The following is a 22077-nucleotide window of genomic DNA, read 5'->3' on the forward strand; positions in this document are numbered from 1 at the left end:
AAAATGTTCCTCCCTTTTCCTCTCACAAAATTTAATTTCATCTAATATAACCTAAGAAAAAGTACTTGGTTTATGGCAGTGAAATCTAAATCCCAATGATCCTGAGCACATAATCTTTTAGGTCTTTAAATAGCTCTTGTATTTAAAATAAATTCTGTCATTCTTTTACTTTCACCACAAATTGTCTTTTATTAATCCTGATTCAGACTCAGAAAATATGAAAATAAATTTTTCAACTTTACCTACCTGTAATGCACTGAAACTGTCCATCTTCTCTTCTTATTGTAAATGCTTCCCCTGGATTAACTTGCACAAGAATAACCTTAAAAATAAAAGAGTGTTTACAACCATTACACAGGAATATGTTACAGAAGTCTGGTATGTGCAAAAACTGAAAGCTCTACTGGGAAAAAACCAATTTTTTTTCTGGTTAGTAAATACATTATTTTTCACTTCAGACTTCTTGCTGTCTTCATCCCACAGAGAAAGAGATAAGAGCAAGAACAAGCACACATATTTTTAAACTAACACTTTTCAGAGAATGAAGGAGAGAATAACAACTAAGTAAAACAGTACCTGTACAAATTTTATTTTCTCAACTGCTTGGTATAATTAAAAAGCTATTTGTACAGCTTAAATTATTTCAACAAATTGCATTAACTTCAATATTAATCAAACCATTATGTCAACTTCCAGAAGGAAGCCTAGAATTCCCAGTGCTTGACATCAACCACTTGACAGTTTTCAACACAAGGAAAATACTGTGTCATGTCCCTCTTTACATGACCCAAGCATATTTGTACATTCATTAATGATAAAAAAATATTAGAAGTTATGACAAAGTAAGTGCACCAGATGTCCAGCATGAAACAGTATGTATAATTTTATTTATTGGTTATCCTAATTTTGTAAACCCAAGCAATGCAGAAATGATAGCAAAACATGCATCAGCCAAAATAAACAGAGAAAGTCTGTACCAAAGCAGAAGCCTTGTTACCATTTTAGATTTCTGTACTTTTATTTGAAACCTGCCCTTCTGTGAGGAAAAGAAGTTTGTAAACATGAAAAACCTAGCTAAAATTATAAACAAAGGAGAAAAAAAACTTTAAAAAGTGGAAAAACAGGTACATTTTGTAAGTTCCTTTCTGGACAGAACTTTCTTCAGTCTTGCTTGCACACGTCTAAATAGAGCCTATGTCCTCCTCCCTCTACAAATCAGAAGGAAAGAATTCTTTATAAACGTAACTCTTGAGCATTATGGCCAAAAATTGAGTTTGTTAAATTGCTAAAAGAAAATAAAATCTTTAATGTTTACAAAAACACAATCAACCAACCAAAATCCCCAGAACTGGAAACCTGAGTGTTACTCATTTTAGGAATACCAGAGACAAAGGAATGGATAAGGAAATGGCAGAAATCATATGAATTCCTCCCTTTCTGGTGGAGCAATTTCACAAATTAAAGAAAAGATGGCAAGTTCTAACACTAACATATTGATGAGATATGATAAACATTCACATTTTCAAGCTTGGGCTGTGTGATTAAACACTGATTATCTCAGGTTTGAACAAGCACTTTAAAAATACTATCTTGTTTCACATGTTTTTTCTAGAAGCTCTGGCTGTTTGAGAAAAAACCATGAACTGTATCATTATTTACATTTTTATCAAGGTATTACATCTTCCAGATCTTCTGAAGTGTGGCTCAATGTAAAATTCAGTTAGTATTCATAACATAATCTAAACAAGATAATTTTAGTAATGAATTTCAAAGAAGACTTAAAGGTCTTCAGAAAATACTGTATTGCCAGAGTTTATTTTGAAGTGTTTGAAGGTAGCATTTTAACAACTGGCTATCATCCCCTTCAGAATGTGATGAAGGAGAGAAACATAAATAGGTGAGTTCTTACAATTTCTTTTTTGGACTCCCCAAGCAGGCATAATTTTGTGAATATATATTTCATTGATATACTCTTCCCTTTGCTACAATTGAAAATTTCAGCTTGAAGTTTAGACTGGAATAAAAGTACCTAAAAGCTTCACGGTACACGAGAATGTCTCTCCATCTGTTATGCGTGGGCTGGATAGCTACATTTGCCCATCTCTTTCGGCTGATTTAGGTGCCCAAACTCCTGGGAGGAGCCACTCTGGCTACAGCTGACATGTCAATCTGTACCATTCTCAGCTCAATATTCCTAGCTGCCATTATATGAACTGTGAGAAGCAGAAAAGCTTTAGGGTGATGGCTGGCCCTTGATTCCTGCTTTTAAAGTAACAGGGAATGTGGGTTGACTGGTATTCCCAGCTGTCCCTGTTTATTCTGTATGAGTGCCTGAGGTTGGTAATCTGGGTAATAATGCTGCTGTAGGAACTTGCTGGCTTTCCTCCCCCTGACCTCTTGCTGCAGGCCATCCAAACCTGAGGTCCAGCTGGCAGAGCGGATTTGAGCATGGGAACACACACACACTGGCCCAACTGCAGCAAGTGGGCCCTGTGCCTCCTGGTTTTGTGTTAAATCAGCTTCTCCTGTGTAAGCATCTTTGTTGCTCACTTCACAGCTTCTCTGAGAAGATAAAGGCTCAGCATGGTGCAACAGTGAGACAGCAGCAACAACAGGTCAACTGATGCAGTCCAGCACCATTCTGACACTCAGGATGCCATCAGATTTTCACATCTCTGATGACATCCGACTGCCATTCCAAAGGGTGGGGAGACTCACCAACTTCATGCAGTTTAATTAGATCTCAGTTCCCAGAAACAGGAAAAAGAATGTCTTTTGTCAATGGACAATTAGCCTACTTGATGCCTGACTGTATTTTATTGACTCCCACTTTCAGCCTTGCTTTTATGTAGTGCATTCACATTTTTATTTTACAACTTTATATATTACAAGGTAGGCCGTGTATGCTGCCAAGTGTGCCAAAAGAGATTCTGAATCAGGGTTGAAATTTCAGAAGCTTTGAGAACTGCTGGCTTTGTGTTTGTATTTGTGTTGGGGCAGTGAATGACCAAAAGGGGTTTCTGGACCAACCTTATCACAGTTGAACCCCATGGAGTGATCACAGCTTTGAGAAGGGCATTTCTGACTCTCTGCACCTCAGTAGATATGATTTGAAATAAGAAAAATTAAATCTATGCACGGAGAGAGATTGGTACCTTTCCGGTCAGAAGAAATAGTACAACAGACTGACAGTCACTCACAGGAATTCCCCCTTATCTAATGGAAGTCTGCAGTACACAATCAAGGATGCAAGAAAATTTCTCTAAAGGAAAATGTAACATGGATTTTACATAGCATCATGTTCTAGGTAAAAAAAAAAAAAAAAAAAAAAAAAGAGAGAAAAATAAATCTATAATAAATCTATGGGTTGCTTATTTATAGCTCTTTCATCTCATTCGAGGTGCCCTTGTGCAGGCTTGCACACCCCATCAGCCAACATGCTACTTCATGCACCCTGACATCAGTACTTCTGAAAACCAGGGCCTGAGTCTTTCACACTGAATATTCTAGATCTTGACCTCCTTCCTATTCTGGGCAAAACATTCAAATTGGCTTGAACTAAGAGAAAAGCTTTGTAAAAATCTGATGGTTCAGCCTCTCTTCCTGTGCCTCAATCTTTTTGTGACAAATTCTGTTGCTTTACTCACAGCACCCAAAGTTCTGCTACCCAAAGGCTGACATGCATTCTACCCATTGCCTGCTCCTCTAAGGTAACTATGATACTCAGAAGAAAACCTCATTTATGATGAGTCAGTCTCAGTGGGAGGCACCTTTAGCATAGGCACTTTTCAAGAGCTGTTTCTCTTACTAAAACAAAACACTAATTGAGAGTTTCACAATCTTAACAAAATAATGTGAACTTAGGATACTGAAGCCTTGATACAAGTTCTAGAATCATACAAGCACTTTTAAAGCACATCCAACTACAATGGAACCTAATAAAATTTAAAAGTGTAATTTCTGAATGCTATCAGAATTTTCACTTAATGTATTTTTGTCTCAAAACATGTTAAGGCATTGCCATTAAGAAACAGGAGTATTAGGTCAACTAGCTCTATGTCATTTCCACTGTGACTATAAATTGTTTCTTTTAAACAGTTGTTTAATGATGATACACATGACCTCAATACAGTTCCTGATGAAAAACAATACAAAATCTCTTTCCAGAGATTAGCATACAAGTTGACAATACAAGAGTACAGATACACACTTACTTTAAAAGTAGTTCTTGCATAAATAAAAAAGTGGCCACGGAGTGGCTGAAGTTTATAATACCAGAAACATCAGTTGTCAAAACTGTTGGTATTAGAAGTGAAATTTCACACTTTTCAATGGTACTTAATTTATTCTATATAGGCTACTTTAGAAAATAAATCCAAACCAAATGAGCAACATAGTAAGTTTACTACTTTGTAGTAGTTTAATTTAATTGCCCAGATTGGCACAGACCTCCTAACGAAAAGCCTTCTAACAAAACTAATAATGCCATATATTAGAAAGCTCAGTGTATATTTCCTGAAACTGCTGTTTGAACTCAGGCAGAAGCTGAAGCTAAGCAAGAACATAGGAAATGATCTGATGGTCTGGGTCAGCAGCCCATCTAGCCAAGCACTTTGACTCTAATATATCAACTGAGATGCTGTTTAAGGAGAGTGTGTGAGCCAGGCCACTTTCTGCAGTCCATCTCTCTTACTGTCCACATATTTGCCTAAACTCTTTGAGTTCAGTTACAATTTGAATTGCCTCCACAATGTCCTGTATCAGTAAGTTCCTGAAATTTTCTTTTTAGACATTTTAAAACCATCTCCTACATGTTCCCTAGCTTCTCTGCTATGGGATTTGTGGAAAAACAGTTCTGAATAAATTTCATCCACCTCCTTCAATATTTTTTAAGTTTGGCAATTCCCATCTCCTTGTACCCAGTCTGCAAACTAAGGGGTTTTAATAATCCTCATCTCTCCTGAGAGAACTGCTACATTGCCTTGACCACAGCAGTGATACCTAAAGCCACATCTACATTAGCAAAGTAAGCAGTACTTGGGAACATTCTCAGATGCTGGAACAGCCACCTGCAATAATGAACATGCTATAGTAGTCCTGAGCATAACATAGGTCCATACAGAACTGAAAACTGTTCCTGAGATCACTCTTACCAGGCAGTTTACAGGAAAAGATTTACTAAAACTGACTTGTTTCACAACACATTGTCTCTCAGTCTCTCTGAACATTTGGAGCACATATAAATTACTAATATATAAACAATTACTGACAGTATCCTGAAGAAGCACTACAATATTACGCCTTTTTAAAGGACTAAATAAGGGACACACTCTAGAGTGGTTTTGAAAATCTATTCTTTACTTTAAATCAAAATTTGAGCTCGGCAGATGTGGCAAATAAATCTTTAGAATACAATAATTCTCTCCTTAAAGAATTCCAAATTGAATATAGTTTTATTGCAACTCAAGTAGTATAATCCCATCCTACAGAGATATGTAACACTGACTTACACATACTACCATTAACAGATACAATTATTTTTAAATTATTGTATCTTAAGATCTCATATAGGATTTATTACTACATCAGTGTGAGCAGGATGGAAAGTATTTAGATCTTGCATCTAAAGAATCAATGAAGTACAAATGTTCAAAGAGAAGAATGCTCAATGTTACTTGTTTTTATTCAGTAAAACTTCACTATGTGCAAGAGAAAATACAGGATGTTTCTGCAGACTGAAGCAGGAAAGGAGTTTAATGTTCTTTTCAAGTATTCAGCTTGTTTCTAACGTGAACGAAATGAATTTGATAAAAGTAGCTAGAGTCATAAAGAAACCCCTGTAAGAATGCAAGTAACAAAAGGTGGAAGAGAAAGCTGTGTAAGGCAGAGCTGCAGCCACCTTGACTCAGCAGGCTGCTCCAAAGAAAGGAAAAACTTAAGGCCAAATGTTAACGCTTACCTCCATAAAGGTCTAGAAGTAATTTTTATCAGCAAGAAGCAGAGGCTGCAGAAGCCAAAGTAAGATCCTTTGAGGTATTTCTCTCTGCCAGTATGGTCATGGCAGTATCTTTCAAAAGCAAAACAGCAGCAATACAAAATATAGCTGATTTGTATCTTACGAATCTTTGTCATTAAGTATACAGAATACTTTCATAAGCAACCTAAGATTTTGCTTATGCCAGATGAATACATAGTTAACTTATTTCTTCACTGGAGCACAGTGAGGGCAGAATGGAATTTAAAATACAGTTAGCTAATCTTGTTCTGGATATGTTTGTTTGCACACCAAGGCCAAAAAGCCCATTAACTCCACTGAAATAACAATTAAAACCAACCCTTCATTCTGTAAGATATGCACTTCTACAAGCTTCTCTACTTGAACATCCATCCTCCTAACAGAAGTAGTGATGTACCAGGAGACTGACCAGTCTCAAAATAATTTCAGCTACCTGACAGAAAAGAAATGCAGCATTAGACTTGTGGCATCATCACTAACATGTATTTACATTGCAACATGAAGGAAAAAGCTTCCCTGGTACTTTCACTGGAAAAAAAGTGACTAACTATAAATAGCCTTGCACAATTAATAACTGGTCTCTGTAACGTGGTTAGTAAGAAAGATGGAAACATAAACCTATCATTGTGAAATACTAATATCAAAATTGGATTCATCCTGAAAAGGACCCTAGATGAGGTGAAAGACTTGCAGAGTAGGAAAACAAAAACAGATTAGGACTAATCCCTAAGCATTAACATCTTCACTGTTTTAAGGCAACATCTTTCCATAGCAGAAACTGTAAATACAATTAGCAGTCCAAACTATTTGAGTCCCTGTGGAGGGAAAAAAAAAAAAAGCTGATAAGTAAATAATGAAATAAATCAATGAGCTCTAAAAGCTAACTTCAAAAGATCTCACAGCAAGTTTGACACATTTCTCTTTTGCTCACCATTATACATGTGCAAAAGCAGGTCTCAAAATTTAAAAGGCTAAAGAGCAAAGCTTCCTCCCAAAATAAACACAAACCATACAGCCAATCAAAAACTAGTACCTCAAAATTATTTTGCCATTTCTATCAATTATATACATGCAGTGGGCCTATAAGGCAAAAGAAATTTTATTTGATAAAAGATCTACATATTCAAAATATTAATAATACTCTTAATATATTAAGTTCTAAAAATCTGAATTTAGTCCAAAGTAAAAAAAAAAAAAAAAACAACAAAACCACCAAACCCCAAAAACCCCACAACAAAACAACTCAATACCCAAAGAACAAATGATTGTATTTAGAAGTATGCTAGATACTCTTTCATACAGGCACAAAACAAAACAAATCCAGAATTAAGACATTTGTTAACCTTCACACTGCTCTATAAAGTTATGAGGATCTTCCTAACTTGCACAATTTTTTGCAGATCAGATTTGAATAAAGTTTATGGAAGAGAGTTTAACTTACCCTTACTAAATCATAATGATCTTAAATATTACACATTTTAGAGCCAATGTTCAAATAATACCTGTATTTCTAACAGGAGAGGACTGACTGAAACAGTTTCTGATTCTTCTAAGCCAGCACAAACATCAAGAGAATCAAGTCAGATACAATAGAACTTTGTTTACGAGTTTGGTATTTACAGCCAAATTTTCAAATCCTTTCTAGCACGTAACAAACTGTGTTGTCCAAATAAATGCTTTTATACCTAAAAGTTTCTCTGTCTGTAAAAGAAGTTATTAGCTAATGAATGTAAAAACATCATTTAAAAAATTTTAATTTTTTCTTAATAATTATAGGTTTATTCCAAAACAGCTAAGTGTTAGCTGAAAAACTGAAATTATAATTTTAGAGTTACTGGGATATGGGAGTAAAATTTTTGTATTTGAAATAAAGAAAAATAAATCATCAAATTCAATCCGTCTCCAGAATATCTTGGCTCTCAAAGCCATCCTTCAGTACCAAGGACTATCAGCCTCCTGAAGGGGAAAAGAAAAAGGTTAATTTTTTTAATCCTAACTGAGACAAAAGAAACCAAAATACATTGAACATTTGTGTCATGTGTGAAGTTGTGGGATAAGCCCACATGAGAACTGGCACTCTATTCTCTCCATAGGCTAGCATTATCTACAGCCAAAAGGCAAGAAAACCAAAGGAACCAGACTGAATTTCAGCGCAAAAGGGCATTTTGAATGCTGCTCTCTCACCACCCACCCACCACCTCACTCCGAAGGGGAAAGGAATGAAAGGGTTACTTTGTATCTTGCTCTAAAAGAAGTTAGATATGCATTGTGAATTTACATATTTTTCCAGAATTAGTGAAATCTGGGACAAATTTTCCAACCAAGCTAAAAGCCTCTGAACATATATAACTTGCATCCTAATAGATCTACCACTAAATATATCATAACAAAAAAAAACAAACAAAGCAATCCTTTAGCAACAAAGCCAATTCCTAGCCTGGCATACACATTAAAATACCAAAAAATGAAGGAAGTAAGATGTGAAGGAAAAAGTGGAGGGGTTAGGAAAGCTAGAACATGGTACAATAATTTTAGTCATTGTTAATATTAAATCTATAACATGAAGAAGTAAGAGTATGTTACATTACAAACTGTGGTTAAAGCACACTTAAATGTAACTACAGAGTAAGAGACTATGTTGTTCCTGTACAACAAGGAAGATTACAAGTTGGAGCAAAACAATATTACTAAAAAGCAGAATTCTGTTTTTCCCTCATTCTGGAGTGGTTTTGGGGAATGTGTATGTTTTTTGGGGTTATGGGGAGTTTTGGGGTTTTTTTCCTACAAAAAAACTTCCTAAAAAGCAAGAGGGTAAAGTGTTTCAAAATGTTTGCTTGGACATTTAAAACCATAATTTAAAGATAATAGAATCACAAACTATTTCTATTGTAGCAGAAACAGTATTATTTTCTGAGATGTTTTGTTAGGAAAGAGAAGAGTATTCCAGGCTTGGGTGGGTTTTTTTTGGGTTTTTTTTTATTATTATTAATCTTAAAACGTCTATATTTAGCATTATATGGTTATAGGTGCTGAGTCAGTAGCAAAAGATTGTCAGCAATCACAAATAATGGAAAGACTTCACCAAAACCGTATTTCTAAATGCACTGCTAATACAAATCAACATGAAAAAAAAAACGACAGCAGTGGTTTGTCTAAAAATACTGCAACTGAAATTAGCTCAGCAGTACTCATGAGAAGATTTTTACCCAAAAGGACAAAGGTAGAATAATTTTTGAATATTTTTCAAATTTAGGAAAACATCATAGCTAATACTCTTGGTCATTCTGACTTCAAAAAATTCTAAAACACTGAACTTGTTAAGAGGGTGGTACAGCCAAGCTCTTTGCAAGATATACACTGTATCTTTAATAATCTGTCTGCAACAAGATTATAAAAGGGTGTATTTCTAGAAAAGGCACAACTTCCAGGCAGAGCCACATTTATGCTCTGTCATTAGGGCATGTATTCAGAACAATTACACTTTTCTCCACTAATAGTTGCAATCAAGCTGTTAATTAGTGACATGCTTTATCTCATAACCCATTTCAAAAGCCTTAGCACTTTGACTTACTGTTGCTCGCATCCTTTTATTTCTCTCATTCAACTGGTGCTACCACAGTGACAAAGGATGAAGGAAGATTCAACAGGCACCACTCCGGCTGCTCCAGTCTGTTCCATTCACTCAATACTGAGGTAATCTTCGGTGATGTGTGGAACACTGCCCCCCCTCCTGTGAACAGGGCACCTAAACCTGAATGCCACGCCGGAGGCTCTCCCTTCACCTTCCTCTGTAGCTGTGCATCCACAAAGCATGTGGAGGCAGGATGTGAAAGGTAGGATCAATTAACAATATAGTCAGCAATACCTACCTCAAGCCTTCCTTCCTATCAAATTAGCCAACGTACAGTGAGCTTCCTGCTGTACATGAATGTATCATGTCACCATAGCAACTAAATCAACAAATAGCTGCTGCAGCATCTGCTTCTGGATCATCTAACGTCAGTCAACAGAAGGTTCGGGTTTAAGAGAACAAAGCTTCCAAATATATGCTGTTTTATAACTGCATTTTTAATTTAGCCTCCCGATTCCCAGATAGGCTATACTAACTCAAGATGAACCAACTTCTGACTTTATAATCTGTGATACAGTTTATGACTTCATTTCTCAAGTAAGCCAGGAAGAAGGGAGGAAAAAATACTCTGTAAAAGAATAAAAAGAAGCAGCCAAGAAATAATCAACTGGATTCTAATGCACTCTCTCAAACACTGTGCTATTTTATACCATGCATTTACTAAGAGACATGAAAAGAAAGAAATATGTTTCTGAACTTTGCTTTATAATTTACATATGTCTCCCCTAAATAATACTATAGACAGAAGTACCTTTTATTAAATATTAATATTAAAGACATTTCAGACAGCTGACAAAGATGGTTTCCCTCTATTAGTCTCCACTTCAGAGCTAAACTGAAAACATTCAGTATTGTCTTCTGGCAACCTCACATCTGCGGTTTTTAATCCCAACAACAGCAGGGGACCACTGGCACATCCTCACCTGAAGAAGTTACACATCCCTCTCTTCTTGTGAGAAATTACTTCAAATACCACTTATGCACTACTGCCTAACCAATAGGCAGACAAGATATAGAAAACTGCTTTGAAATTGTCTTGGTATTCAGAATGCAACAACATGAGATTACAGATTAAATGTTGTCTAAGGTATAAAAAATTCTAACATGACAAACATCTAATGTCTTCAAAGGTAATAAGTAAGTGTACAAAGACACAGACACTTATATAAAAGCACTCAAAGCTACAGCTACTTACAATAAAAAAGGGACTGTCCTTTCTTTTAACGTCAAGTGATTCTGTGAAGTCATATTCCTAACATTTGATCAGCATAAAATTATTTACCAAGTAAAAAAACTTTCTAGGCAAAAGTATCAGTTATTAATATCCAGTATAATTTTATTATTAAAAACACCTATTTTTAGTTTTCAAAGCAGATGTTTTTCCACCCATCTTTTGTTACAAGTCTTTTGTTACAAGGAAAATCGTTACATCTAGGTTGGCTCCAGAGAGTGTGGTCCAGTGAGCAAGGAAAACTAGATGCACACTCAAATACTAACACTGCTGTGGCTCCCATACTGACTTACTGTGATTTTTGCCTTTGTCACCTCACCTATGCCAGAGTTCCCATTTGTAGGGCTAGTCCAACAGTATTTTAAGTTCCTACATGCTACTGGATCAAAGAATACTACAAGACCTGAGTGTTTTTATTCATTAGTAGCACAGAAATTGCCAGATGGAATCACATCTGTGGTTGAGCTAAGGTGATGTCAGTTACAAACACAGCACAAGTTGTTTTTCCATAGACTGTATGTTCAAAATCTGCTGCTTATATCATAACAAGGCTAATGAGGCTATGAACTACTCTTTTCCATTATCAAGCCCACTATCACTTAAAAACCATATTAAATGGAAAAATGCAAAAGATCTATGTAACAGGCATTACAGAGAGTATATGATTATTAAATAGGAACACCTGACATCAGTAATAAAAGCTAAATTAGAACCGTACCTTAAATTGTTTCAAATTGCCAAAGGCTTATGAATTACATGGTCATGAAGTGTTACTTCCAACTACTTCTTTCTTAGTCATTTTTCAAAAGACCTTTCTGCCTCCCATCTTCTTTTAAATTTAATAAAAGCTTCCTCTCTCCACATGTAGACTGGCTACCAACCAATAGAGAGTTTTGAAAACTTTCGATTAAGCTTTGTACCACACCAATTCATGGCAGACTCAGCACACAACATTTCTGTGTTATCTATAAGGAAATGTTAGAATTTTCTTTTTTTCCTTAAATGATCTGATTTTAGTAGCAATGACAGACAAAAACAGGCTTCTCACCATTATTTATAGAAGTGTCCTATAGACTGATCTTTGTCCAAGTAATGTGATGCAACACTCTTAAACACCAAAGTTCTAAATCTTCTATTTTCCACTGTATTTTTTTTTGAGCAAATTCCAGTTTACAGGTTTCCCATGACTACACAATTCTCTACCCTAGCATCTGCTAGTACTGCCTGTAAGGATCTAACTGCTCTAGATATGGAGTTTAAAACTTCCTTCATGAAGAAGAGTAAAGATATGGCATTAACAAATCTTGGGTTTCAGAATGAAGGAGGAAATCCATAGAGAATTAATTGTTGCATAATATCTTGCAATAGCAATTTACATGCTTGGGATTTTGAAAAAAAAAAAAAAACAAGTACAATCTAAATTATTTCAGCTTACAGACAGTAGCTGTATATTTGGAAAAAAAGTGAATGAAATAAGCCATCTTTTCAGTGACATGCTTCTAAGGCTTGTATTTTCAGAGGACAGACCTAGCAAGTCTGCATCATTTTTCTAAAAGGCAGCTGACAGATAATAAAATTATCAGTAAACATTTAATCTTTAACCATTGCTATGACATACTGTCAGCACCACTGATTGCACTAAGACAACAGAATATCCCTAGAAGCAACTGGAAATGAGGAGATTGGAAAGATGCTGAGACTGTTCATTGGCACTGGCATTCAAAAACTATAGATGTCAATAAACTTTCATTGCTCTTTGTAGAAAGGCAGGCTGAAAGATCCAAGAATCGATGATTCCTTTTTTTCCTAGAAAATTAATTTATTTATGAAAAGTTTTTAAAATTCTTACTGTACTTTTCCCCCTTCTTTTCATGTAGAAGATGATCAAGTGAAAAAGCTGACCACTGAGAAGGGGAGGCAAAGATGATTTCTAGCATTGTTTTGTAAAAATAAAAAGTTTTTTGAGATGAACCAGTAAAAGATAAATGTTGAATTCTGCATTGAATGTCAATGATAAACGTTCAAGACTTGTTAGTGTCCACACATAACAGTGCCAATCAGTGTTCATTCCACAAATGACTGTCTCATTCTTTAGTATTAAGAAATAATTACACTTTTGATCTACTTGCTTCTTCTTTACCTCTTCTCTTTTGCATTCTCAGTCCTCACAGCTTCCTAAGCAAAGTTTTATTTACCTCATTTACAGCAAACCCAATCTGTCTCATCACCATTGACAGAGTCTGTGGTTAGCAGATAGTGCACAGAAAATTTGCTACTTAAAATAATACCACTATTCTATCTTTAAATCAGCAAAAGTATAAATATGAGGATAACAGCAGTGTTTCAAGGAATCTGAATAATTCAACAGACAAACATTTGGGCTTCAAAGTTTTAAACTAATCCATGTTTACATGGAATTAGAAGGAAGCAGTGTTAGGGGCAGTCACTGAACTCTGGAACTTTCTGAGGCATCTGGTCATTGCCAGTGGTTAGACACATCAACCTCTAAAAATAAAATGCTGTAATACTTCAATCAAATCATTCCCATTTCATGATTTGTTGTTTGAAGTCCTCAGGAATTCAGCTTCACGATGCTAAGCGGAAGTGGATGAGAAACAGAGCTCACACTGCACAGCAAACGGGTAGCAAGGGCTAACTAAGGTTTCAGCTAATACTTCACAGGGGTTAGTCCCCTCAGGAGGCATCTTCCCTGATGCAAATACCTGCCTATTTGCAACAGCCCAAATGTATTATGGACTAGAAGAGAATTTTGTATTTCTCAACATTGCTTCTGACAGCTCAGATTCCTGTTTGCTGATATAGCAAGTTAAAAGCCCAACATATTTAAGACTGATGGATGTGTTTAACTTTTTTACCCTAAATACAGTATAAAAGGAAGCACCAAAGGAAGAACAGTGTTTTCTAGTTATTAAAAATAGCATTTACGTAAAAAAAAAATCAAACATTAAGAATTTCAATATCACTTCTAAAGAAGCCTTTTTTACCCTGAAAAAGTACCCTATATACCCAGTTTTGTGTAAATATGGGCATCACTGTATATCAAAACACTGTAACAATACAAACTTGAGCTGGAAGAGAAATTAAAATATATATCTCAATTAGATCAGATTGGAATGACTTAGTCAGTAATGGAGCAAGGGCTTGGTGGAAGAAATCTCTACAACCCCAATCCTTTCCCATGTATTTTATCCTCTACTTCAAAGTAAAGACAGGGAGAAAAAACAAAGCCAAGTGCCATTTTTTTGCTATAGTATGTAAACTATAGTCTGAGTCTATCTGTTTTCTAGAGAATGTCATTCTGGCTGCTCTATGAAGTGTATAATTCTGCAACATACAGCAGGCTTATAGACTTTACCCAGTTATGGCAAAGTCTCCATCTCTAGGGAATAGAATATGACAGACTATTTCAGTTGGAAGGGACCTATGATGATCATGTAGTCCAGCTGCCTAACTGACTGAGGGCTGACCAAGTTCATGTCAAGGGCATTGTCCAAATGTCTCTTAAAATACTGACAAGACTTTGGCCACAGCTCTAGAAAGCCTGTTCCAGCATTTGACCACTGTCTCAGTAAAGAAATGCTTCCTAGGGAAAATAAACAGGTTTCAGCTAGCAGAGGATGTATCTCAGAGAACTTATTTGCCAGGTGTGTAATTCTCACGTGTTTTAAGAGTGGATTTGAGGAAACATAGCTAAGCACTTGGGGTGACTGTGTAGGTCTTTGAGTCTGGCATTCAGGTCATGGCTTACTCAGCATTAAGCATCCCATGGCACAGAGGAGGAGAGAGATGGGGACATGCCTGGGTCCCGGACACTGTTCAGGCATAACTATACACTTCCAAACCAGCAACCAGACCCATTTGCAACAGACTGCACAGAAAAACCAAGCTACCTCAATGCTTATAGCTTCAGGCAATTTGCACCTTCTCACCTCATAAAAAAAGAGAGAGAGAACAAAAAAGTACAGATCTTTAGTCACCTTCATACACCATGAAAGGCATCATCTTCTGGACATGCTTATTTCTCCCTATTGACTGTATTAGTAACCTACAGTGACTAACTGACTTCAAATTCAATTTTCATGTGTCATCCAATTCTCCCAAATGTCAATTTCTGAACAGATTAATTCAACAGAGGCTGAATGCCTCAAGTATCTTGGGAGGAATCCACTGTATCAGAGACCAAAATTAATCTAGGATTCATATCATGCATATGAAAACGGACATTTTAGAGAGAAAGGACTGTTACTGAAAAGTTTTATGAGGATGCTTCATTCCACAAATTTTCACACCAAATAGAAACAGAAAAGGCTATGAACTATACAGCCTTCACTCTTGTTTTTACATTTATTTTCAAACAGAAAATATTAAAATAAGCATATCTGAATGGTGGTATAAATTGTGCAAGAAATCTCGTGCTGCTTTCTTCTCAACAAAAGCAGCATAGTATTCATACATTACTATAAATGAAAGAATTTTGAATCCTCTTTCTGCTGAGGATGGTGGCTTCTTCTAAGAAATTTAAAGCAAGTTTTCAATGCATCTGCAATCAAGGATGCAGTTTAAATAAATTGGAAAAAAATCTGATCTCTAAGGCAAAAAAAAAAAAAATTACACTTAACTAAGAAAAAACTTCACCCTTCCTAACAAAAAAACATGATGAAGTCAGATAGAAGAAGGCTCTACTAACCCTGAGTCATCAAAACTCATGTATTTTCAGCTTTCCTTTGTGATGTTATTATTATTTTTTTTTAATCATAGCCAACAACCAGTTAAAAACTTCCAGGGAAAAGATTTTTCCGTCTATGGAATGTCTCATGTAAGTCTGATTATGTATTTTGCAGTGATGGTTGCTACACAAAAGTACTAATCAATTCTGGGGAAAAATACAGCTTGATAATGAGGTTCCATAAGCTGGCACTGAAGCGTTGCATGCCTGAGAGTTCCAATGGTTCCACTGAACACACTTCTGCTGCGCTTCAGTGCTAGGAAGTCACTGAAGAATGGAAGAATAATTGTCAACTAAAACAAACTTCAGTGAACCTCCAAAATGAGAAATTAGACATATCTGCAAATTCAATAGAGCCAAAGGGGAAGTACAAGGAAAAAAAAAGGCAAAAAGGACAGAAGCAGCAATGCACATACTCTGTGTTCTGTGAAATCAAAGCACAGATAAAAAAAAGGAAAAGAGCACAATATGGAAAGTGATGGAAAGTGAGAACAGTTATAACACTATATGTTGTTAAACAACTTTTAACACAGATTTTTTTTTTCTTGTTGAGGAAAAAGATCATGAAACATATTGCAGTTCTAGGCTTGATTTTAAGCAGCAAGGCAAAACCAAAGCAAGCTGGAACTTGATAATGTACCATATGGTTTTCAGAAGCAGAAGTGCCAGAACAAAAACCTAGGAAACTCATTTAGCAATCTAGTCTAGATTTATATTTCCCAACACCATCTTCACCATTATATTTTGCTGTAATGCCACATATGTAAACAATCTGAAAGCCAAAAACAGGGATTATTTAATTTGTTTTATAGCCCTCTATTACTCTGCTGACTGAAGGCATCCTCCTATGACAACTTTAATATCAGAGGTTTAAATATGTAAAGAAGAAATTGGTTTTAGGAACACTAACTTGTAGACTTGATGTTAAATACCTACTTAAACTCACACACAATACACACAGACACTACACATATATACACAGAGTGGGATTTTTGGAAAACTCACCTAACATCTAAACTTCTCAATAAAATTTGGAGGATAAGCATCCAACCTCCCAAGCTAGAAGTGTTACTTTACCCCTATACCTTGCCAAGAAATAAAGTCAATTAAAGATCAAACACTACATCCATGTCCCATTCCCCAGAGAAAAGGAAATGGTTAAAAAGTACTGGGCTACTTTGAGAGTGCTATCTGTATTTTCTGGTAATAAAGGACACATAGGTCATACAGGAATGTCTCACTTTGCAACTGGTAGCTTTAGTGGGAAGGTACTGTGTGGGTCCAGAACTCCATGGCTGTTGCATTCTTGTGTCAGCAATTTACTGATTTGCTTTGGAATAGCACTGAGTGCTGTAGCAACTTTCCAAAACAATTTAACATCAGTGTGTTAAAGTAGTTTGAACTCTTGCCTCTTCTTTTCCTCTCCTTCCACCAAATCAGGACTCGCATAGTCAAGCACATCCATCCTGTCCAGCCTCAGCAATAATCACTAAAGCATCACTGTACTAGTCACCCTTATGTGAAAAACCCTCAAGCACTTCTGTCCTCATACCACATCTTCCCAGTTTCACTTGGTTTCTATCAACTCCTATAGATCTGCTCCATTCTCCATCTCCAACCTTACTCACCATCAAGACATAATAAGTATATTATCCCCTCATGCTGAACACAGTGATAGGAAGGTGTAAAAACAAGCAGTACTTCTGTGCTTAACAGAGGAGGAGGAGCCAGCAGGCTGTCTTTGCTTTTTCTTTTCATTGGTTTTATCCTATGAAACTAACAGTAGTCCCTTGTTCTGTGGGACAGAGAACCAGGCAATCTCCCACAACAGCACTGAGTGACATACAAACATCCACACAGTTTAAGTTCCCCATGTTTTCTGACTGAACACTCACACATTCCTCTAACTTTGTGGATTGTTTTGTTTTAAAACATGGTGGAAAGTTACAGCTTTAACCTGATCAGACACTTCCACTGTTTGAAGCATATGACCTTTCATCTCAACATGTTCAAATATTTGTACTGCTATTTCACATTTACACTGCTAGCAGAACTTCAAGTATTTGAAATAGATTATCTTGAAGATATGAACTGTTCTAGAAAAGTACGGAATGATCTGTATCTGTCTAGTAACTCAGTTATGCAGTATAAACAATCTAAGTCACCATAATTACAAGAGTTAATTCTTGTAAAATGTAAGATGGGGTAAATTGATTTAAAAAAATCCTCAGATGTTTTACAGTTGAATAAAAACTTTCAAGCTTAGTATAGATTTAGCTAGTCTAAAACAGAAAATACCAACATAGAAGCAAAATAGTTGAATCTTCTACTGGTTTTCAGAAGCAAAATACCTAAATAACCAATTTTCTACTAGCTTTCAATAACTTTTCAGTCAGGACTGACTAAAACTAATTAGTTCAGCTACAGACCAACTTTTACACTATGAATATAAAAGAAAATATTCATTTCTTTACATGGACAAAACAGCTCTGAATTTTGATTGCAGGAACACAAATTTTGCCAGCTTTACTGGTTAAGTTACATTTTATGTAATCCAACACCAATGCTGTTATGAAAGGAACTGGAGAAGTACTTTTCATACATCAAGGAAGTAACCACTACAAAATGTGTGTACTGTAGCTAAGTAAAAAGACTTCCAGAAAAATTAGTAACTCCGTTATAAAGGCAAAAGCCTTCTTCCTTGTTATAGTTTCAAAGTTCAAGGGAAAACAAAGGAATACAATGAACTATTATTCAAGTTTAAAATATTTTTTATAAAATATGAAAAAGACTCAACACTACAGTGTTTTGTACTTGAATACATCATACTTTCAAATGCAGTATCTTCCCTTTCATGAGTACCATATAAAACAAACATACATGATTTTAAGACTGTTATAAAGAAATAAGCAACCACCTGACCTTTCTGCAGCCTAAGTCTTAACTGGGCAACCTTGACACACAACACAGTCCCTGCAGTTCTGGACTTCCCATATTTCAGATATACAGAGTATTTTCTACCTACTGATGGCTTTTAAATCACCAGATGCAAAAAGGGCTTCCACTGAAGTTTCCCACCACTGAACAAATGCACTTGCTGACTCTTCATGCATCTTGTATCAGATGCGAAGGACAGAGAACGGAAGTTGCAACTTTCATTCAACATTGTGAAACATGGAATAAGAGACAACATTGTGGTGCATAATTGCCAGTTACCATGAAATGGGGAAAGAAAAGAAAATTATTTTCCTTATTGATGACCAATGCCCAATGAAAATTCTCTTTTTTAAAATACATGTGATTACTACCAGTCTCACTTTAGACAGTCGTCGTAATGAGCTGCATTTTGTTTTAAATGAAAAAGGACAACAACAGCATATATGTTGTTTTTTCCATTAGAAGATTAACACAAACTCCCACAGATTCATTTCTTTGAAGAAATACTTTGCTTGTTTTCCAGTTTTAATCTTCCTGGCAGGAGAAAGAGACTACATTTTAAAGAAAACATATATCCAAAAGAACATTTAAAGTCACATATGACTCAAAATCTTGCATGACAACAGTGTAAGCTTGACAGAACAACCTGACAGTCTTATCTTTATGGAGGGCAGAGCAAGTAACTCAGTCTCAACTATGTTTGACAGGTCATGGCGAACAGGGGAAGTTCCCAAGGACTAGAAGAAAGCAAATGTCAGTGCAATCTTCAAAAAGGGCAAGGAAGAGGACCCAAGGAGCTAGAAGCTGGTCAAGATTACCTTTAGCTCTGGGAAGATGAGTGGACCAAGCTTTCTAGAAGTCGTTTCCAAATGCATTAAAGACAAAAAGGTGATTTGGGGTAGTCACTATGGATTCACAAAGGGTAAATCATGCCAGACAAACCTGGATTGCCTTCTACAGTGAAATTACTAGCTTGGTGAATGAGGGGAGAGCACAGCTAATGTTTATCGTGACTTCAGCAAGGCTTTTGTCACTTCTGAGTAACACAGAAACAGATGAAGCACAGACAGAGCACAGGCACCAAGGTAGACTGAAAACTGGACCAAATGCCAGTCTTGAAATGTTGTGATCAGCAGTGCAAAGTCTAGCAGGCAGCCATCCGCTGGTCATCTACTGCAGCGGCTGACACTGGGACAGACAAGGACTACAATCTTCTTTGAAGATCTGGATGATGGGACAAAGCACATCATGAACAAGTGACACAAATCTGAGTGGAGCAGCTGATGCACTAGATGGTTGCACTGCCACTGAGAAGTACAAATTCAACAAGTGTCCAGGCAGACACTGACAGACAAAAGCAAGTCCCACCATTCAAGCTACCCAGCTGTAAGCATGCATCTGTCTGGAGATCACAGGTATTAGCACATGTTGTGCCTACTATGTTCTATCATAGGGAAAGGTTTATTCGCCTTAGTAAGATCATGCAGTAATCTAAATATGTAACTCCCAAACTAAGACACAATCATGGCTTGGCAACTTGGCAGCTGTTTGGTTCCATTCTTCCATGAAGAAGTTCTCCCAGCAACACAGGTTTTCTGCTTCATACTTCTTACAAATCTTATCTCTGCACCAGTTCTGCCTTCACCTCAATCTCTAACACACGTGTATGCCTAAAGCTGCACAAATATATTCCAGAAGAAAGATTACTATCTTTTACAATGTCAACATGTCAGTGATGTGTTGAAAGGAAAAAAAAAAAAACGTATAATGAAGTTTCCTTACCTGTTGTGCTCCATCCCCACTAACAATAGGGGAAGTCAAAAGAGGGATTTCACTACTTATAATTGAAGTGGTATCCAGTAACGGTGGATGTTCTGCCATCATTGATGGTACACTAATTCACAAGATCACCTGCAAAGGAAAGTTACTCAGATGGTTAAACTATATCAATATTTCTGAATAATTATCCTTAAAATTTGCCTCACTTTAGAAATAAAAACAACAACAAAAGAAAAGAAGATTATGAAATTAGACACCTTAATAAAGTATGTTTCCACAACAAGCAGCAATCACACAAGCCTGAAGGTGAGTTTTCGTCAGCTAGCACAAGTCCTGGTTATATAGAGATGGTGGTTTACACCCCCTCTAGCGGCTGAACCTCAGAAGAAGATAGATCACTACCCTGGAGCTAACAAAACTGAATCTCTAAACTTTGTAACAAACCAAGGTTTCAGCTGACTGGCACTGCTGACAAAATGCCTATGGAGGAAAAAATAAAAAAGAAAAAAAAAAAAGAAAAAACGCCATTTGCTTTAGAACCTATATGTATAGTGTTCTTGTTTATGTGACTGGTAAATAACCAAGATATACTAACTGGGACACTTACTTTTTTCCTTTTTTTATAATCAACCCACTTTTCCTATTATTATAATGGATAAAATCTTTAGGGACAACTTGTTACTAGGAAATGTCCTAGTGAGGCACAAATAAATGAATAATAATAATAATAAAATCTTCTGTACAATCTGACATATAACCATTTTACAATTTATTAGATCCAGAAATAAAGTTGTGTCACTTTGATAACCAGGGGCCCTTTAATCAGCAGGTAAAACTTGAGGAGGAAGGGAAGAGATAATGCCCACACACACAATTGTAATCCTCATAACCATACTACAAAAAATCCCTCACTAGCACACACTGTAAAGTTACAAGAAACCTGATAACAAGAAAAAAAGCCACACAGGCAAGAGGCCCATGAAAGCAGGGATACACTTTAACTGAGGAATATCACATAACAATGATACAGAAAGCAGAATTCAGCCAAGCATTCCTTCCAATTATATTAACAAGTCACAAGGAACATGTTTTCTGATATTTTGCATCTTAGTGTTATATGAATACTGGATAGAAGAATTAAGACCAAAAAAGCTGAAGATTATCATTTTTCCATGCTGGAAATAAGTACTGCAAGTCTAAGAAGCTGTTTTTGAAATTGCATTTAATTTTGTTTAAAAAAAAAAAATCACTAAATTACATTGGTTTACTGTACTAGTCTTAACTCAATCTCAGCTAGACGTAGTACACTTAGCTTTTGAAATAAAAAAAGAATTAGATCAACAAGAATTGAGAAACTGATATTTCTTAACAAAACAGAAAGACAGATGGAAAGAATTCACTAGGGGTGAATGGCACATTCAGAATTCCCACAAGTTAATCAAATTTTGCATCTGAAAACAGTGCTTTACATCAAACACAGACATAAGGATTAGGCTGAGAAGAAGCTTGTACACTATTTCTAAAGCAGAATCGCCTCTCTTAGTCAGTACTTACAGTAGGCTGGTAAAAAAAAAGTAAATACAATTTTAGAGTTATACAGCCTGACAGCCAGCAGTGTTACAGGCTTTTACAAGTTTTGCCTTGATATCATCTGGCTACTGAAACTCCCTACAAACACTTCCAAACTTCTAGTTCAGATATACTGTCTGCTCATAAACAGAGGTATTTACTAGTTA

The 22077-nt window shown here is 36.0% G+C and overlaps 1 protein-coding gene across 6 annotated transcripts in view; it reads right to left on the bottom strand.

The window, feature by feature from the left end:
• Positions 1–22077, bottom strand: part of FNDC3A (fibronectin type III domain containing 3A) — a 111035-nt gene that overhangs the window by 73771 nt on the left and 15187 nt on the right. For 4 of the 6 annotated variants that reach the window (XM_053934323.1, XM_053934318.1, XM_053934319.1 and 1 more), the window contains exons 2-3: positions 20345–20473; positions 247–322 (exon numbers count right to left, since the gene is read on the bottom strand). In XM_053934323.1, coding sequence (XP_053790298.1) covers positions 247–322; positions 20345–20446 — 178 coding nt within the window. In that variant the 5' untranslated portion in view covers positions 20447–20473. Of the gene's footprint in view, positions 1–246; positions 323–6358; positions 6427–20344; positions 20474–22077 lie in introns of those variants that run through there. The other 2 variants (XM_053934320.1, XM_053934322.1) reach the window with 2 other exon arrangements.

Source organism: Vidua chalybeata, chromosome 2 (assembly GCF_026979565.1).
Source record: "Vidua chalybeata isolate OUT-0048 chromosome 2, bVidCha1 merged haplotype, whole genome shotgun sequence".
In the NCBI taxonomy this organism is placed as follows: Eukaryota; Metazoa; Chordata; class Aves; order Passeriformes; family Viduidae; genus Vidua; species Vidua chalybeata.